This window comes from Sminthopsis crassicaudata, chromosome 5 (assembly GCF_048593235.1).
Source record: "Sminthopsis crassicaudata isolate SCR6 chromosome 5, ASM4859323v1, whole genome shotgun sequence".
In the NCBI taxonomy this organism is placed as follows: domain Eukaryota; kingdom Metazoa; phylum Chordata; class Mammalia; order Dasyuromorphia; family Dasyuridae; genus Sminthopsis; species Sminthopsis crassicaudata.
The window spans coordinates 52,124,262-52,144,444 of record NC_133621.1 but is presented as its reverse complement, the minus strand read 5'-3'; the positions used below and the strand labels follow the sequence as shown (position 1 = coordinate 52,144,444).

The 20,183-nt window shown below is 38.0% G+C and overlaps 1 protein-coding gene across 1 annotated transcript in view; it reads left to right on the top strand.

Annotated features, from left to right (window-relative positions):
- Positions 1-14,212, top strand: part of RSU1 (Ras suppressor protein 1) — a 211,490-nt gene extending 197,278 nt beyond the window's left edge. Inside the window, exon 9 of the mRNA XM_074266676.1 lies at positions 13,593-14,212. Within this exon, the coding sequence (XP_074122777.1) occupies positions 13,593-13,695 (103 nt within the window). The 3' untranslated portion in view covers positions 13,696-14,212. The remainder of the gene's footprint in view (positions 1-13,592) is intronic.
- The last annotated feature ends 5,971 nt before the right edge of the window (positions 14,213-20,183 follow it).

Here is a 20,183-nt window from a genome sequence, read left to right as displayed (position 1 = left end):
CATATATATATATATATATATATATATATATATATAATGTATAAAAATATTCATAGTAGTTCTTTGTGCTGGCAAGGAATTGGAAATTGAGAAGATTTCCATCACTTGGCATATGACTCTGATGGAATACTCTTGTGTTATAAGAAATCATGAGCAGGATGCTTTCAGAAAAACTTCGAAAAGTGAAGTGAACAGAACCAGAAGAACTTTTGTATACAATAACAGCAGTACTGTTCAGTAATCAACCGTAAATGACTTAGCAATTCTCAGCAATACAATCATGCAAGACAATTCCAAAGGACCTATAATTTTTTTTTAAATGGTATCTACCTCCAGAGAAAGAATTCATAGAGTCAGAATGCAGATTGAAGCATACTTTTAAAAAATATTTTCTTGATTTTTTTTTTTGGGGGGGGTCGTTTTTGTTTCACCATTTGCCTAATATGGATATATTTTTTGTATAGCATAAAACATAAAAGGTATAAACTTATCAAACTGCTTGCCTTTTCTATGAGGACAGAAGGAAGAAATAAAGGGAGAGAATTTGAAACTCAAAAATATTCTTAATTGAATTATTAAAAATTATTTTTATGTCATTGGAAAAAATAAAAGATTTAACAATAAAAGGCCTAGCTCAGGGACTTGACATACACAACCCCCCCCAATCCCTCAAATTTTTTAATTCCTTTTTGTACCTCAAATTATATTTATGTGCATGCATTTGACAAAATGTAAAATCATTGAGTTTTAAAAAAAAATTGTAAATCATTTTTATCTTTGTACCTCCAGCACCAAGTATAGTGCTTAGTAAATAGTCAATGATTAATCTGTGTTCATTTTGTGATTGCTTGATATTATATCCCCTCCTCCCAGTAAAATGTAAACTCCTTGAGAGGGGAAATATCTTTTCCATTTTTGTCTTTGTAGCCCTAATACCATACTCTACATAGCAGGCACTTAAATGAATTGAAATATGATTCAAGAGAATTATTCGCTTCCATGATTACAGTAATCATTTCGATCTTTTTTTTATTAATTTTATAATTATAACATTTTTTGACAGTACATATGCATAGGTAATTTTTTACAACATTATCCCTTATACTCCCTTCTGTTCCGAATTTTCCCCTCCTTCCCTCCACCCCCTCCCCTAGATGGCAGGCATTCCCATACATATTAAATATCTTATAGTATATCCTAGGTACAATATATATGTGCAGAACCAAATTTTGTTGTTGTTGTTGCAAAGGAAGAATTGGATTCGAAAGGTAAAAATAACCTAGGGAGAAAAACAAAAAAATGCTGAAAGTTTACACTCATTTCCCAGTGTTCCTTTTCTGGGTGTAGCTGATTCTGTCCATCATTGATCAATTGGAATTGGATTAGCTCTTCTCTATGTTGAAGATTTCCACTTCTATCAGAATACATCCTCGTACAGTATCATTGTTGAAGTGTGTAATGATCTTCTGGTTCTGCTCGTTTCACTCAGCATCAGTTGATGTAAGTCTCTCCAGGCCTCTCTGTATTCATCCTGCTGGTCATTTCTTACAGAACAATAATATTCCATAACCTTCATATACCATAATTTACCCAACCATTCTCCAACTGATGGACATCCATTCATTTTCAGCTTCTAGCCACTATGAAAAGAGCTGCCACAAACATTTTGGCACATACAGGTCCCTTTCCCTTCTTTAGTATTTCCTTGGGATATAAGCCCAGTAGTAGCACTGCTGGGTCAAAGGGTATGCACAGTTTGATAACTTTTTGGGCATAGTTCCAGATTGCTCTCCAGAATGGTTGGATTCTTTCACAACTCCACCAGCAATGCATCAGTGTCCCAGTTTTCCCACAGCTCCTCCAACATTTCTCTGATCAATAGTGATTCGGAACACTCTTTCATATAAGTAGAAATAGTTTCAATTTCATTATCTGAAAATTGTGTGTTCATATCCTTTGACCATTTATCAATTGGAGAATGGCTTGATTGCTTATAAATTAGAGTCAATTCTCTGTATATTTTGGAGATGAGGGTTTTATCAGAACCTTTAACTGTAAAAATGTTTTCCCAATTTATTACTTCCCTTCTAATCTTATTTGCATTAGTTTTGTTTGTACAAAAGCTTTTTAATTTGATGTAATCAAAATTTTCTGTTTTGTGATCAATAATGATCTCTAGTTCTCCTTGGGACACAAACTCCTTCCTCCTCCACAAGTCTGAGAGGTAGACTATCCCATGTTCCTCTAATTTATTTATGATTTCGTTCTTTATGCCTAAATCTTGGACCCATTTTGATCTTATCTTGTATGTGGTGTTAAATGTGGGTCCATGCCTAGTTTCTGCCACACTAATTTCCAGTTTTCCCAGCAGTTTTTGTCAAATAATGAATTCTTATCTCAAAATTTGGGATCTTTGGGTTTGTCAAACACTAGATTGCTATTTTTATTCACTCTCTTGTCCTGTGAACCTAACCTATGCCACTGATCAACTGGTCTATTTCTTAGCCAATACCAAATGGTTTTGGTGACTGTTGCTTTATAATATAGTTCTAGATCAGGTACAGCTAGACCACCTTCACTTAATTTTTTTTTCATTACTTCCCTTGAAATTCTCGACCTTTTGTTGTTACATATGAATTCTGTTGTTGTTTTTTCTAGGTCATTAAAATAGTTTCTAGGGAGTCTGATTGGTATAGCACTAAATAAATAGATTAGTTTGGGGAGTATTGTCATCTTAATTATATTCTCTCGGCCTATCCAAGAGCACTGAATGTCTTTCCAATTATTTAAATCTGACTTTATTTTTGTGGCAAGTGTTTTGTAATTTTGCTCATATAATTCCTGACTTTCCTTTGGTAGATAAATTCCCAAATATTTTATACTATCGACCGTTATTTTGAATGGAATTTCTCTTGGTATCTCTTGCTGTTGGATTGTGTTGGTGATGTATAAAAATGCTGAGGATTTATGTGGCTTTATTTTGTATCCTGCGACTTTGCTAAAATTCTGAATTATTTCTAATAGCTTTTTAGCAGAGTCTTTGGGGTTCTCTAAGTATACCATCATATCAAATTCATTTCAATCTTAAATTCATTTACAAAAAAAAAAAAAGGATTTTTTTTTTTTTCATTTTAACATTATTCCCTTTCATATAGAAATAGTCCCATTGTGCATGGAATGGTAACAGATGTAATTGAAATTCAGTAAAGGTCAGTTGTTTCTTTAGTTAATTTGACATTACTAGAAATTTCATACCAGAATTCACAGAATATGAGAGCTAAAAAGGACAGTGGAGATCATCTAATCTAGTCCTTCATTTTATAGCTGAGAAAACTGAAGCCCTTGAGAGGTTGTGACCTTGCTGAGGTTACATCGCTAGCGACCATAGAGCTGTGATTTGAATCCGAATCTTCCGATCCAATTCCAGCACTATTTCCATTTCATTTTAATGCCTCTCATAAACTAGTGGTGTACAAGCATGTAGGAGTGCTATTCAAAAGATGGAAGTGACTCCTGGAAACTTACCCTTGGGTTTTAAAAGTGAGATTCCTTTTGCTGAAATTCAGCAACATGGACACTTTTAAGAATGGATTTCATAGAAGCTGAATGCCAAATTCTATACCCTGTCAAGCATGGTGTATTTTTCTAACTTTCTATAAATTCCAGGTATGGTATTCTGGAAATGCTGTGTTCACATGCAAACTTATTATGTGTCCCCTATGATGAATAATTTGGTTTTTCCCTTAACTATAGTGTTTTTAATACCCAGAGTTTGCAACCTCACTATAGGTTGATCCTAGGCCAGTGTACTTGAAATGCAACAAGGTAGGGCAGCCTTTGGAATGTATCCATCTGGAAGTCGAGGTGCTCAAAAGTGAAGTTAGAATTGCTGTACTTGGCCTTGGGCCTCTCAACTAAAACAGCCCCTGACAATACGGAAGCAGAAATTTGCCTCAAAGCCCAAGTGAGAGGCTTTGTTGTTATATATAGACTGCCCCAAGTTGCAAATGAGAGATTAAGTAGAAAAGCAGTGAAAAGGTCATCCAAGAAAAACATGACCAAAAAAATAAAATAAAATGATGAGCTACCGGGTACAAAGCAAGAATGAGGGATGGCGACAGGTACCTTTGTGCTTTCTTGGCATCCACACAACGTAAGGAGAACAGTAGTCCACAACTCACTGAGGGGACCATCTCTGGGGACTTTGTGGGAGCCTCCATGTGAGCATCTAGGTGGGAATGGATGAGTAATGATCTGTATCATTGTGGACCACACCCAATTTGATGACCTCCTGGGTCCTTGGAGCTTTGGAGAGCATTGCTTGTGCCAGTGGGGAACTGGTGTGCCCCAATGTTGGATGAATTAAACATTGAAAATCTGGAGTTATTCACATTTCATCATAGTTCAAGGCTTGGCCTTGAGGACAGGCATTTTTTTAAGCCTATTATCCTTTAGGTAACAAACAAGGGTTTGTGAAAGAATTATGTTATCCTTTTATAAAAATCATTTTTTCAAGTTATTTTCTAATAACTTGGAGGATTGTATTGGTAAATGGTAACTATTCCTATTCCTTATCCCCCACTTCCAGCTTATTATAGAACTTGCAGCATTTAGCACTTTCCAGTGTAATTTAAAGGGATCACCTATTTTCTTAAATGCTTAAGTAATGTAGCAAGTCGCAGATATTGATTCTCTCTGCATTTATTACATGAAAGCTGTGTTTGCTCCTTCCCCAGGGAGTATACCTCCTGAACTGCATGCTTGCCAGTGACAGCTTGGACCCCTGATACATAACCAAAGACCTTGCCTAATATCCTTGCAACTGCTCAGGGAATTTTTATTAAGTAAAGGCATCATTAAAGTAGACAGGATGATGAAGTTTAATGAGCATCTTTCTTGCATGATACAATGAGTTTGGCTGTTTCAGAGCTCTCATTTCTCCTCTCTAGTGGGGAAGATAGTGAGGAAGGAAGTGTACTGGGGGTTCATTTCTCCATGTGTTTGTAGATGATCTCTAAGGTCCTTTCCAGATTGTACATTCTGTGGTTCTGAATTTACAGTTTTGGCAATGGCAGATCATCTAAGCAAAATAAATGACCTTCACTGAATAACAGTCACATCTATTAGAATTATCAGCATAAGGAGAATGTTAATGTGTAAAAGAGAGAAAGTTAAAATAGATATAATATATAGAGAGCACCATTCTTCTGTGAATCTCATTTTAATTGAATTTAATTCAGATAATATGTATTAAGAAACTTCTGTTTGCTAAGTGCTAGAGATAGGTAAACTCTAAAAACTTACATTCTACTGGGAACCAATATATGTATAGGTAAGTAAAATATAAAAATTAAAAAGTATAAGTGGGGAGGGCAGTTTCATATCTTTAGCTACATCTTCACATGAGATTAGATGCTATATGGATGGAGGGCCATGTAGTTAGTTGAACAGCCTTTTCAAAAAACAAAGTGATTGTGTGTGTGTGAGAGAGAGAGAGAGAGAGAGAGAGAGAGAGAGAGAGAGAGAGAGAGAGAGAGAGAGAGACAGACTGAGACAGAGAGAGACAGAGACAGAGATGCTGTAAGTCAAATTTCACAAAAGACAGTGACAGTTCCATACTGCTGTCAGTGAGTTCAGAACTGTCTCATGAATGAGATCTCAAGAAATCATTGCCTGTTGACATAATAAGGCAACTGCTAAGAGAAATATAAGTACTTTCCTTTTTAAAAAAAAATACTTAACGATTCTTTATATAATTCCAACTATTGTTATGAGATAATTACATGGATTTGAAATTATATATTTGTAGTCTAGGTCTCACATTATTCACTGAATTTGACTTTGGAGAATTTCATTTAACATTCTACCCGAAACTTAAAGTATCTCTATGGTAATGATAAAGGGAATTATGGCAACCAGTTACTTTTAGGCATTTTTCTTTGGAAAGTATGGAGATTGAGGGTGGGGTAAATTAGTTATTGTGCCTCTTTCTTAACTCAGCATTTTAGACACACATAGTCTGATTTTATAACAAATAAATAATTTCATATATCTGGTTAACATGAGAGAAACAAGATGAGTTACAATGGAAATAGTAGTGGGAATTAAGGGGCAGGAGAGTTGAGTTGAGTTTTGATATTGCCTAACTTTGGACAAAGAGCTTAATTGCTGTGAGATTCAATTATCTGTCCATGGAGGTGATTGGACCAAATAATTTTTTGTAATTCCAAGCATTGACTCCTCTGTGGATCCTGAGCCACAGATTTCACTCTGAGCTCCAATCTTTCTAAATATTAGACAATCCACACTGGAGCCAAACCTCATGAGTGTGGTGAATATAGCACAGCTTTGACTTATCCTTCTGAGTCTGTTTAAGAGAAGAGAGTCCCCACTTCAGGGAAACCTAATGCACATGACCAACATGGTAATACCTTCCAGCACCAATTGTCTCTTATTTCTCGCCTCTGTGCCAAACGCTATGGGAGAAATCAGAAAAATAGATATAGTAGTCTTGGACCCCTAGAAGCTTATAATCTTATCGAGGAGACAAAACTGTAACCCATGACCAAATTGGAGAACCTAGAAGTCCACATGTGCTCAGGTGCAGTGGTCCAAGTGGTGCAGGGCTCTGTGAGGTACTAGAAGGAGCAAAGAAAAATAAATGCATTAGAAAGAAGCAACAGAAAGGAAGACGCTTAAAAAGTCAAGATGGGGAAAGGTTTCAGGAACAATATTCAATAGCTCCAAAATATGTAGAGAGGTCAAGAAATAAGAGGAATTTTGTGAACTCCTGTTGCTTCTAAAGTAAAAAATCACGTTAAAAGTCCTCTGTAATCTGATCTCACCTGTCTTTCCCATTTGTATTTCAGGTTATATCCCATATGCTTTCCATTATATAATTTCATCTTCCTCCTACCTGCTTTTGTTTGTATCTAAAATGAATTTCTTTCTCACCTCCACCCTTAAAATCCCTAGTTTCCACCTCCTACCATATAGGTAGCCCTTCATGTTCCTTTCCTGATGCTCAATTGTTAGCACTGTCTCCCTCTTCAAAATGCTTTGTATAACTTGTATCTGTTCTGAAATTATTTATATGTCTACACATTATTTATTTTCAGATAAGGACTATGTCATTTTTTGTCTTTTTAATGTGGTGTGAAGAACAGTATCTTGCACATAGCAGGACCAGGTTTTTTGATTCCTAACCTAGTATTCTCTATTTTCTATAACACAGTCTCTTATTTGACACTTAATAAATGTTCAGCTGTTTGAACTACAAGCCCTTTATTACATTTCATTTGCATTTGATTTAATAAAATAATTTTTATTAAATTTCTACTGTATACAGATCACCCTACAAGAGATCCAGAATTTTGATAAGATAGTCATTGCATATCATAATGTAGGAAATCATGTCTATTATGCTAGCTGGAGATAGTGGTTTTTTCTTTGCAAAGTTACTGTGTATTTGACATGTCAGCCTTGAACTTGCCCTCCTCCAGTTTTAAGCATTGAGTACTTGAAAGCTTCTATTTAAAAGCAGACAGTATGTTAGTGCCTCCACTATATAGATCTGCTCCAAGTTACTTAGCTTTGAGGAATAGAAAGGGGATAAATAACTTTTCATTATGATTTTTCTGTGATCCTGATGGGGGGGGTCCTTAGATGGATGCCCGCCCCCTGTACCCCTGACCCTTGTCACTCCCTCTCTGCCTTAAAGCTCCTGATCTCCAGACATAGTATCCAGGCGAGCCTGAGCTCTCTCACTTGTTTCTGCAGGTTGAGAGCTTCTGGACAAGTCTCTCCTTTGAAATGTTCTTCAGATGCAGAAGTCTCTTATCTGGCTGCTGAGATTAAATAATCCTTTCCCTGTCCCTGGAGAGGACTCTTCTCCCCCTCCCCAGCCAGGATCACCTCCCAACCAATTACCTTCACAAAGCTCACTTTTCAGCAGAGAAGAAAGCTTCCAAGGATCTCGGACACGAGAGCCTCGAAATTGTCTAAGACTGAACAGTGACTGCTTTCTGGCACCCCACGGGACCCAGAACCCTCAGTGTGTTCTGTCATTTGCACACGGGCATCTCAGCACACATATGCCCCAAGGAGTCTTTGTGCTAATGGAGGGCCCAGGGAAAAATGCAGGGTTCTATCTTGTACTGTTCTTGGCCAAATGGAGGAAGTATAAGCATCAAATGCAAACCCAGAGGGCCTGAGTTTAAATCCAGTTGTGCCTTCCTAGTTAGAGAAATTCTATTTGGGTACATCATGTAAACCCACTGAGTGTCAGGGCTCTGTATGTAAAAAATGGGCAGGGGAGCTGAGAAAAGAAATCTTACACGTGTGTGTGCACACATACACACAGTCTATAGTTATAGAGAGTAACCTGTAGAAAAGACTCTAGAAAAGAGCTGAGAAAATGTGAACATGGACCCTTCTCCCCTTTTTTGTAGAGGTAGAAAAGCTATGGATATGAAATATTATATATACTGTCAAATATGGTTGATGTGTTGGTTGTTTTATATAAGTGCTTCCTTTTTGCTCCAATCTCTTTTGTGATCCTGTTCTAAGGGATAGTTTCCTGGGTGGTAGTGCTCGGCGAATGAGAGGAGAGAAGAGAAAAGGAGAAAGAGGAGAAAGGAGAGAAGAGGGGAGGAGAAAAGAAGAGAGGAGAGAAAGAAAGGGAAGGGAAACATTTACTAAGAAAGCAAAATGTTGGAAATACAAACAAAAGCGCGCACACACGCACATATTTATTGTTGAAAAATGAAGGTGAAATAAGATATCCAGAAGAAGATTTTAAAGATGAGAGCATTGAGTGATATGATCCAGGGTTCACTTTCTGATAAAAAGTAGATGGTTCCCAGCATACATTCTTCAAAAGTTAGATGGATCAATGAAGGGAACTATTATTTTCAATTGGATCCTTACCAGGTCATAAGAAAGAATTGTTTTCTAAAGCAGAGATGATGAGAAATAAGGGATGGGAGTGACTATTCCATATCATAGTCTGTGATAAAGAAGGAGAAAAAACTCAGTCAGACATGCATGCTAGATTTTCTTGGAGAGCATATTTCCAAGGAATAATAGAAAACTATCAGAAAAATCCTATAGATTAATGTCCTAAAGGAAAATCAGGTGAGATGTGTAGGTTTGGGAAGCTAAGGTCAGCTAAATAAGCTATCGGTCCCTTACCCTGAAAATGTTGGTTCACACCCTTCCCATACTAATGTCCCCCTACGTACTCATCATTTTATCACTAAGCCTCTTTATCGGCACACACAAAAATTAAAATTCTGTAGATTCAAAGGAATAATTCTGAGGAGGGAAAAAATGGAATGAGTTGTCTGAAAGGAAACAGTGTTGGTACTTAGGAAATGTGTTACCCAATTTAAAATTATGAATAAAAAAGAAAAATAGAAAATTAAACCAATAGCATTCAATGAAAGATGAATATAAAAGCATGGAATAGTCCTGTAAAAATCTTATCAGGAGTGCTAAAATTCCAAATGAGCTGAAATTATTAAAGAAATCAAAGGATAAAGAAAAACAGCATTGTTAGAATTTTTAACTATATAAAGGAAAAAAAGAGATCAAAGAAGTGATAAAGGTATCTAAGGGAAGATCAAAAAAGAGGTAAAAAAGAGAAATAGCTATAAATATCTATTAGGTAGATATAGATCTATAAATAGCTATATCTTATCTCACTAGCTGTCCCAATGTGGATGGGGCAGTGATAACTAACTACAGAGAAGACAGAACATTTTAAATCTGTTTTCTTTGCCAAGGAAAATGAGCTTTAGCCATCTTTGATGTGTTTAACTCATTGGCTCAGAGAAGCTATACTTCCCATAGTACTGAAAGAAATGGCAAGTGTGATTTCAGAACCATTCATCATGATCTTTGAAATAGCTGGAAGAACAGAAATAAAGAAGGATTAGGAAAAGGCTTTTCAAGAAAAGGAGAAGTCTGGGGATTGGAGGCAGGCTTCTCCTCTCCCTCCCCCCAGTGAAGTTACTAGACTTCTGTGGACATAGTTTACATAGATTTTAGCCAAGTTTCTGCCAATCTCTCTCCTGCTACTCTCATAGACAAGATGGAGGAGTGTGGGCTAGCCAAAAGAAGGAGTTAGGGAAGATCAGAACTAGTTGGATGGATTGCCCTCAAGAATTGACTTCAATCATTTAATGCACCTTAGAGGATGATCTCCAATGGAATGTTTCCAAGATTTGTCTCTAAATCCTAGGTTGTAGTCCTGGGCTGCCGCTTGTTTCTCCTATTTCCAAATGGATCAAAGTTTCGTTGGCCACCTGAGTGATGAAATCCCATTTAAGAGTTATTAGTGGCCTAGAATGTTGGGTCAAACCTGAGCATTGAAAAGTGATAGGGATAAAGGTTAAATAAAGTCTTACAATTGGGTGCAAAAACTCAACTCTACAAGCACAAAAGTCAGAGAAGGAATGATAGCTAAATAAGAGATAGTCTGTGAGAAAAATATCTGGCTCTCAGAGTAGGCAGTATTGTGTCCTGACTCCCTCATTGTACACTCTGAGACTAGAAGCAGTAGAGCAGAAGATGAGATCTGCATTTGTAAAGGGAGCTCGTCCCCTCCCATTAAAGCACAGTCTGGTCCCCCTACAAAATTTTAGGTGACCTTAGACACACAGTATCCAGAAGTGGGGAACTAATGGTGCTCTTCACTCTGCCATCTAATGTGTTCAGAACCCTTCTGTATATTTATTTGTTCATTTCTAGATGGCACATTTCAGGAAGGACGTTGATAATCACCACAGGAGAGTGATTAGGGTCTCAGAATCAGAAAGATCCTTTTAGGAAACTAAAGATTTTCAAGCCTGACAAAAAATTGGCTTGGAGAGGAGTGGTGGTGGTGGTAATAGCTGTTTTCAAATATTTAAAGAGTTGTCATATAGTAGTAGGTAATAATAATAATAACTAGCACTTATACAATGCTTACTATGTCCCAAGCAGAAGAGTAAATGCTTTATAGTTATAATCATCTTATTCAAACCTCACAAAAACCTTGGGTATGGTAGGTTGATAGCATTATCCCCATTTTACAAATGAAAAGACTGAGGCAAGGAAGAGATTAAGTGACTTGCTTGAGGTCAGCCCGAAGGATTAAACCTGTTCTCTTTGACCCTAGAGAATGGAATTAATGATAGATGAAATTTCAGAGAGGCAAATTGAGGCTTGAGAAAGATTTTTTTTAAAAAGCCTTAAAGATTAGAGCTAGCCAAAAGTGGAATGTGTTCCCTACGGAGATCTGAAGTAAGGCTGGATAACCATTTGTTCAGGAAGTTGGAGGGCAGTCAGATGTGGATTAAGCTGGCTGGCCTCTGGGGGCCCTGCCACTCTTGAGTCAGTGATTCTGTGATCGGCCCCAGCTCCAAATCCTGTTATGCAAAGTGGAATGTGCTAGGTCAGCCGGGTTTGCCTGAGTCATCCAGGCTTCCATTTCTAGTCTTCCTTCATGCATGAACAACACCTATCACATGTGAGTAGTCAGAAATACTGACTCGGGGCTGAGGATCCAATACAAGGAAGGTTTACCCGGCTGGTGACTTATCTCCTTATCTCCTTACAAGAGGTTGTTATTGCCCTGAGATGTTGTCTCCCTTCCAGTATCAATTACTTCTGAATTCAGAAATTCAGCTCTTCCCTTCCCCACCCCCCAAACCACAGAAAGACAAGCTGAAATCCAGGAGCTGAGGCTTCTCTGTCCCTAGATTTTTCAGGGTAGCTGGAGTACCAGTAGCACAGTCTCTTTGGCTAAATGTTCTGAGCATAGGTGCATTGGGCCAGGCCCCAGGGCTGGGGCCAGAGAGGTTTGCTCCAAAGAGCCCCCCTCAATTTCTTCCACAATCAATAGGATCCAATTGCTACAACTGAGGACTGTCAGTGCTTTGGAGCTTTGTTGGTGACTCACTCAGAAAGTATGGGATAGTTCATTTAACTCTTGTTGAGCCTTCAAAGAGAAGTTGATTCTCATCTACCTCAAAGAGCTATTAATGTGGACAAAATGCTCCGATATTCCCTGATGAAAAACTATACTAAGACCAGACCGTTTTAGACTTAACTTGAACTCGTTATCGAGTTCTTTATGCTTTAATATGCTTTCACTAATATTCAGATCCTGGCTTCCCAATCGACATAATATGCAAACTCATTCCCCGGGTCAATCAATCCATAAAAATTTGGAGCCTGGCATCTTGCTGGGGCTTGTGGATGCTAAGACAAAAGTGGATCAGCCCCTTACTTAGGGAAGTTCGTGTTCTAGTGAAACAACATGCTCCCTTGAGTTTGTACAAAGGATATAGAAGGTAATTGGGGGAAGGAAGGTGGAGAAAGCATTAGCCACTGGAGTGGGGTACCAGGAGAGACCTCAGGAAGCAGGTGAAAGTCCATCCGAATTTTGAAAGAAACTAGGGATTCCAGTAGGCAGAGATGAATAGGGAAAGTATCCCAAACACAAAAGGCCTCCCAAGCAGTGTTAAAACTGTTAGCCACAGCTGTTTGCAAGGACTAGCATAGGAAAGAGGTACCGAGGGCATTAACCTAACCAAATAAACAAGTCAATGAATGAATAAATAAATGAGTGAATAAATGAATAAATAAATACACATTTCTGTTCCACATGTGGCCAGAAGTTCATCCTGGCAGAGTGCTAGGACAGAGGAATCAGATGTACCCGAGAGGACAATCCTATCGGGGACAACTTATGCCAGGAGCTGGCATTTATGTCAACAGACGTGTGTTAGTACAGCTGAAATTCAGCAAGGAGACTATGGCGTGCCTTTCCCATAGAGGTACTGAGGGACCCACGGAGCCCTTCTCCAAAAGGCAGCTTATGTCAATAACAAATTAAGTTGGAGGTGTATTTATTTTAGGCCGGCTTTTAATTTAGTTTAATCAGGATTACTCATAAATTATCTATTAATTACTATCTGGTGTTCAGTTAAATCCTCCCAGCCACGGAAGTGGCTTAGTCTTGCTGTGAATGCCATCCACCTTAATTGTAGGATACTTTGTCAACATTTAATCAGTGGTCCTTATTAATGTGCCATTGATGTGTTGGTAGCTCTCCCAGCACCATCAATCATGAAGGAACAGCAGGAGCCGCCTCTGACACCATTGCTCTCTGTCACATTATCGAGCCCCTGGGCTTTCTGGTTAGGTAGGATGCTCACTTTTCTCTAAATGGTCACTATATCTCTCCAGTTCAACCCAATTTTTGTCATTGTCGACTTAAACACTCACAGCCCTTGGAGCTTGATTCCCTATTAAACTGCTCAGCAGTCTCCATGAGGAAATAAAGAATTCCTTATTTGCTGTTCTCCTTTCATGTTCTGCAAATGTTGGATTCTGGGAGTCTCGCTCCTAAATAAGATCCAGACACTTCAGGGTGTGTGTGTGTGTATGTCCTAGAGAAAATAAAAGTGACCTCTCCTACTTTTCTTTGGCTGGGTAGCTTAAGTATTTCTGGAGATTGATGTATTGTTTAAAGCACTACCAATGGAAGCTTGTTTTATTTGAATAGACTACATCTCATATTTTTGTATCTGTTTTTTCTGCAGCCTCTATGGCAGACACATGCAGGCAAACCCAGAGCCTCCCAAGAAGAATAATGACAAATCAAAGAAGATCAGCCGGAAACCTCTGACAGCCAAGAATAAATAAGGATTTGGTGTGAACTGGGTGCTTCTCTCTCTCTCTCTCTCTCTCTCTCTCTCTCTCTCTCTCTCTCTCTCTCTCTCTCCCACACACACACACATATACACTTCATGCTTTTTGTTCGTAATTCTCTAACCCTACTCTCATTCCCTTGGTATTTTAGTCCTGAAAGATGCTGGATTTTTGCAGTACCTGTTTCTGTGTGTCTTATTAGAAGTGCCAAATGAAGGAAGCCAAGATCTATTTTGACCGCAGATTCCAAAGAAGGCTCCAGTTTTAAATCATTGAATAAGAATCATGAAGTTCCATATTGTCAAGAAAAATTAAAACCATGTAGCCATTTACTCTTGTTTAATACTGCTCATTCTTCTATTTATGTATACATTAACACATGTATAATGGCTTTTATTCTATTAACTCATACATATATAGCCCCCTTGCGCTTTCATCTGTGTCCTTGAACCACCAACTTATTATGTTCATTTTACTTATAAATGATTTTAATAAAATCTTTTATTCGTAACACATGTTGCTTCTTTAATAGAACTCAGAATAATGGGATCTCGGGGAATACACATTTTTGTTTACTGAATTTTTTTCCCTAAAGCATTATCATGATATTTTAGTGTTGTAGAAGATAGACTCCAAAGTCTTCCATGAAAAAAAAAAAAAAGGAAATTAAATCAGACTTAGTTTTTTTCTCACATTGATGTCATTTTTTTTTTTTTTTGAAAGACTTTCTAAATTAGGAAGAACCAGAAAAAACAAATCTCTGGGAGATTCTGCCAAATGATTTTGGAAAGCAACTTTCTTATCTGAAGAAATGGGAGCCTCTGCCAGTGACTGGTAGAAAAGAACACATTTTGTCATTGCTCAAAACTCCCTGTATTAGAGCTGCCTTCTAAAGCCTCGGTGCCAGAGGAAGGGTTCTGTGGACCTGCTGGTTTGCTGCCACTCTCTCCAAGGCAGGAGCTGTGTTTGTGAAGTCATCAGACTTTGCTGTGACTGGCAACTTCATTCCCTATCAACAAAAAACATGCATTGTTTGCATAATCAAATAAATATAGACAGATCTTATTGCTGCAAATTTATAGGCCTTCCTGCTTCCTAATGCAGCGGAACCCAAGCCATTCCCCAATAGACTAATGTCAGGGCCCATTTTCTCCCAAGTTCTCTCTGCTCTCCTATTACATTTGATGCACTATTGCTGACCTGCAGGGAGCCAGAAGGCACAAACCCAATTTGATGAGAAATGAGTTTTGTAACTGAATGAAGGAACAAAGCCACTCAACAGGATCCCAACTTCTTGTACTTTTAAGTGAATTATCTTACAAAGTGGCAGAAATTAGTAGAGAGATCTCTGTCCAATCATTGTCATGACTAAGGTGGAATTGCTATTGTAGACCCACTGTCTATTTTACCATGAGAGAAGATAGATTAAAAAAACCCAAACCCAACCTATTTTCTACTGGTGGTGATGTGGGAAAAGGGAGAGATGCTCAGCTATGCTCCATCAGCAGAGTCTTTGTCTTCAAGTTAAATTAGGCATCTCAGGATAGTATGCAGATTAGGAAATTTGGGTAGATGTTTTAAAACAAAGCAAAATAAAATCTAAATAAAGTGGCTTCATGTTTCTCTTGTGATGCTGAAATGAGCTTTTAACATCTGAGCGTCCTAGTTTCTTCATGTCTAGATTAGATAAAAACCACATTGCAAAAAAATTAGCTTTATGAGCTGAATTTTGGGTTTTAATGTATTCTCAGTAACGTGGATGATGATAAGTTTGCCTTTTCAGTGCAACAATCACGTCAGAGATTACTGGGGTCTACTCATGAAACAATCAGGCAGCCTCCCACTTTCTTTGGCCACACAATCTTCATTTATACAATCAGAAAAATAATGGGATGTGGTAGAAGGATGTCTGTACTTGAAATAAGGTGCCTCCAAAATCTGTCTTAAATCTTGCTGTACATGGTAAAGTCACATAAGTTTTCTGAGCCTCTTTAGAATGAAGATGATAATTTCTGTAGGACCTATCTAATAGAATTGTGGGGATGCAGTGGAATGATGAATGACAAGAGTTTTGCAAACTGCAAAATTCTTGAATAAACCACAGGTGCTGCTGCTGCTATTGTGCCTGTGGTGATCACCTTGCTTTATCTCCCTTGTCCCTTTGCTACTTCTTTTAAGGCACCACTTCCTAACCTTCATGTCATAAATTCCTTCACAGAATCTTTGTAACTGCATAAGATAAAATATGTAGGAAACTAATTGCATTGAATTTTTTTTTAAAGCTCATGAGCCTTATTTTAATCCCTAGTTCTCCATGAGTCCTACTTTATCAGTGCAGGACCCTCCCTTCTCCATCACACCCTGTGAAGCTGGATGGAGGGAAGAGCTTCTTGTAATAATAGTAGCCGGAATTCAGAAGTTTCAAAGCACTTCCCTAATGAGAACTCTGTGTGACAAGGATTTCTTTAATTATGTTTAAAAGTTTCTCACATAAGACCTTTTTTTTCTTTTTTAATTACTAAATCAGGCCATTCATTAGTAATAAAGCAATTAATGTGGTGGGAGGAGAAGAATTTTACCTCTATCATTGGCCCATCAGGAAGATCTACTTTAAATACACACACACACAGTTTTTACAGCAGAAGTTAGAAATGTCTTAGAGGATAAAAAGAACCAGTTTGACCTGAATCACCAAAGTCACTAAAGGGAAAATAAGCCTAAAAAAGATGTAGTTGCCTTAATTTTCTCTATTTGCTGCTTATTTTTTTATGCACATTAAACCTCAGACACACAAGAGTTTGTGCCATGTTTCTCTCTCTAGTTAATGTGAGTATAGTGTTATTAAATTGTATGTGTGGGATAAACAAAAATGTTCCTCAAAATTTCTCCAAGTTTGACTTTATTGGGATCTGATCCCATGTCCCCACAAAGGAAAATTGTCTCCTTATCATCATCGCCATTCTCATAATTGTTGGCCAAATGCTGCCCACTTATTGGATCCAACCTCTTCGCATTGCACCCGCCACTAATTACATAATAAAACCGCTTTACTCAAAGTCCATTGCCAAGCTGACTTTTCTGCTTTGAACCATATGACGCCAAATTCCAAATTTCATCAATACTCAGACTTTAAAATGCAGCCCACCACTCCTTACAAATTGGAGGTACTCTAAGGCATTGTACTTAAGTCAGATAAAGCAATATCTGATCCTTGCCCAGACTTGCTTTGTGACCAACAATGTTCAGGATATATATTTCTCCTCCTCTAAAAGGAGAAAAATAATTTCTACTTCTTCCTCAGGTCTTCTCAGCAATAATTTTTAAAAAAATTTTACAAGATCTTTGAAAATCATTGGGAAAATTATGAAATGAGGTTTATAAAGGATTGTTTTGGCACAAACTATGTGCTATTTGAAACCTTTGTCTCATGATAACTGCTCCCCTGTGTGAGCACACACTTGAAATATTGGGTGGTAAGGGCAGTTAGGTGGCACAGTGGATGGACCAGCAGCCCTGGGGTCAGGAGGATTTGAGTTCAGAGCCACCTCAGATACTGAAGGTGTGATCTTGGACAGGTCAATTGCCTCCAAAAAAACAAGCATAAAATATTGAGTAATGACATAGTAGACCTTGCTAGTTCTTAAAATGATTGACCTGAATAACCATATATTCTAATTCCCCTCATTTTATAGGGAGATTCTGATTTATCCAAGGTTACAGGCAGTAACAATCAGAAAGGATATCCAAATTCAGATTCTCTTCTCTCCAGTTGTTTATATCTTTCCCTGTGTTTTCCTGCTACTTCAGAGTCTGGATTTGGTCCCCCAAACAAGTCCAGAGTTTTTTATTCTTCTACATTGTCTCCTTGAAAGCTAGTGGCAGAACTGCTAAAAATTGTTAATGATCTAGACCAAAGCTGCTTAAACCATGGGTCATAACTCCATATGGGGTCATATAACTGAAAGTGGGGGTCATAATTTTATGTATTTATTTATATAAATTTACTTATTTATATAAATAATAATAAAAATGTATTTATCAGCAGTAGATATTTCATTTATATGCCTATTTTAAATAGCTATATACCTGGGCTCAAGTAAAAATTTCTCAGGTGACAAAAGGTTGAAGAAGAAAGTTTCAGAAGCTCTGGTCTAGATAGCAAAAGGTCAATTGAAAAGCAAAGGTATCTGATAAAACTCCCTAAACTTTGGCCATGAAACTTTCTTATAAATAGGTAGCTGTTGCCTCCTTCAACAAGAATTGGTCAAGTGATGAAATTAAGTTGCTTTCTTTGATTAAATTGCTTGATCAAGCACATAGGAGAGATTCCATTTCTAGCAATGCTTCCTCTATGTTGTCTCGCTTCTTGTTCTTGGTCAAGATGACATTTGAAAGCTGGCTTCCATTGGATGGTCATATTGAACAAAGCACACCCTGAGATTGAATTCATGACCAGGAAGGTTGGGTATGAGAGGAGGGACATCATGTTATCTAGATAAGTAAGTATTTAGCTAAATAAATAGAAAGATAACCAACACAGAAGAGAATTATGCGAGGTCTCTTGTAGGAAATTAAACTTTTTCTTTGGCTAAGCCATGAAGGGAGCCAAGGAATCATAAGAGGAATAGGTTTGAAGAGGGAAAACCATTACAGGTATGGAGAATGATATGGGCAAAGATAATCAAGAGATAGAATTAATGTCACGGGTAGAGAATAGCAATTGAATCAGCTTGGATAAAACCTAGAGTTCTTGGGGTAGAATTGATTTGTAATCAACTGGAAAGGTAGCCTAGAGCCAGATTGTGAAAAGCTTCAGATGTTCTAGTGGGGAATTTGTATTTTATCCTAGAGGCAAGTGAGCCAAAGGAGTTTCTTGAGCTGGAGAATCATGAGATCACTTTGGATGGGGGTGGAGAAGGAGATTAAGATTAAAGGAAGGAGATCATCTTCCCTCCATAAAGGCAAGAGCATCCCATCTTCTATATGTCCCACTGTTCAGTCTCTCTGAAGCCCCCCAGCTCCACAACAATCTGAAACTGGCATTTTCTACTTAGAGGTGTTGTCAGCAAAACGGACTATTCCTGCCCCAGGAGAAAAGAGATTTCTACTGACTAGCAGCTGAAAGCAGGCAAGGAAATACAATGCCAGCCTCCCGTGTCTCGCTCTCTTTCCATTCATAACTCCCCCAGAGCACCGTACAAAATATCAATTCCATACAAAGCGGACAATCTCGCCAACTCATGTAGGCTGCGTTTATTTGTCATTGTGCATCTAGGAGTTTAACAAAGGAGAAATCCTCAGAGTGCCCCCACACAATGCACGGCCCCAGCAAACATTTTCATTAAGGCCTTGCCTTTAAGCTGGTCTTTAATTTGGGCAATCGCCTGGCCATTTCTGTCCCCAAAATGTGTTTGTAACATGGGACTGAAAGGGTTTTTGTGAAGGGGTATGGGGGGAGGTCACACTTGTTCTTCTGATGAAATAGTGTGAGAGTGTATTCCTTTAAATTGAAGATGTGTGAAAACTGTACAGACGAAGATTTGGCTCATTCCTGCTGGGAGAAACAAATGGAGAGGGCTGGTTAGATTTAGCTTTTCCTTCATGGATACGTTCAGAAATGCTAGGGCTCTGACCTCATCATTGTGTTCAGAATCTAATTGAAAAGTGGACACTTCTCTCCATAAAAACTGGGAAGGGTTCTACACCATTGAATGTTCTTCAGATTATCAGAACCCTTCTCTCCCTAGCTCCTTGGGTCCCAAAAGAAAAGAGAGGGCTGGGAATAGGAGTACATTCAATTTCTTGGAGTTTTCCTTCCATCTATTGCTGGCTCAGAACTGTTCTGTGAAAGAATACTTGCAACCCAAACATCCGTCTGAGACTTGTCGAGATCCCCCTGGGGAAATCCTTTGGGATTTCTTGACTCCTGAGGCCATCTTGATATATCAGTTCTACTCATTAAGATTCAAATTGTGTATCTTCAAATGCTCTAGGAAAGACCCCCAAAAAGCTTTATCTTTTGGGGGCAAGGCTGTAGAGAAAAGAGAAGACCTTAGCTTCCTTTTTTAAGCTGACTTCCATTTCTTTTAGAGGTGCAGTATGACATGATGAATGCCCATTCCTTTATTCATCCAAAGTTTTAGGCAAAAAATGGAGAAAAAGTCAATAGGAAAAGATAACTGCCCAGGTTCTGATTTACATGTATTACTGTGTTCTTTGTTACCTAGAAAAGATTCTTTTCTACAGTTTGATAAGTAAATAAGTTTTGTTTTTTTTTTTTAATTTTTGCAATGTAGTTCATGGTAAAAGTACCATCCCAAGGTAATTCCAAGCAGGACAATTCAACTAGTAAGATTTAAAATTGGAAGGTACCCTCAAGCCATTGAGTCATTTTGAGCAAATTGCCACCCTCCTAGCCTTTCCCCAAAGCTATAGGTTACTTGCCCAAACTCATGCAGCTCATGTGTAACAGAATCAGGATT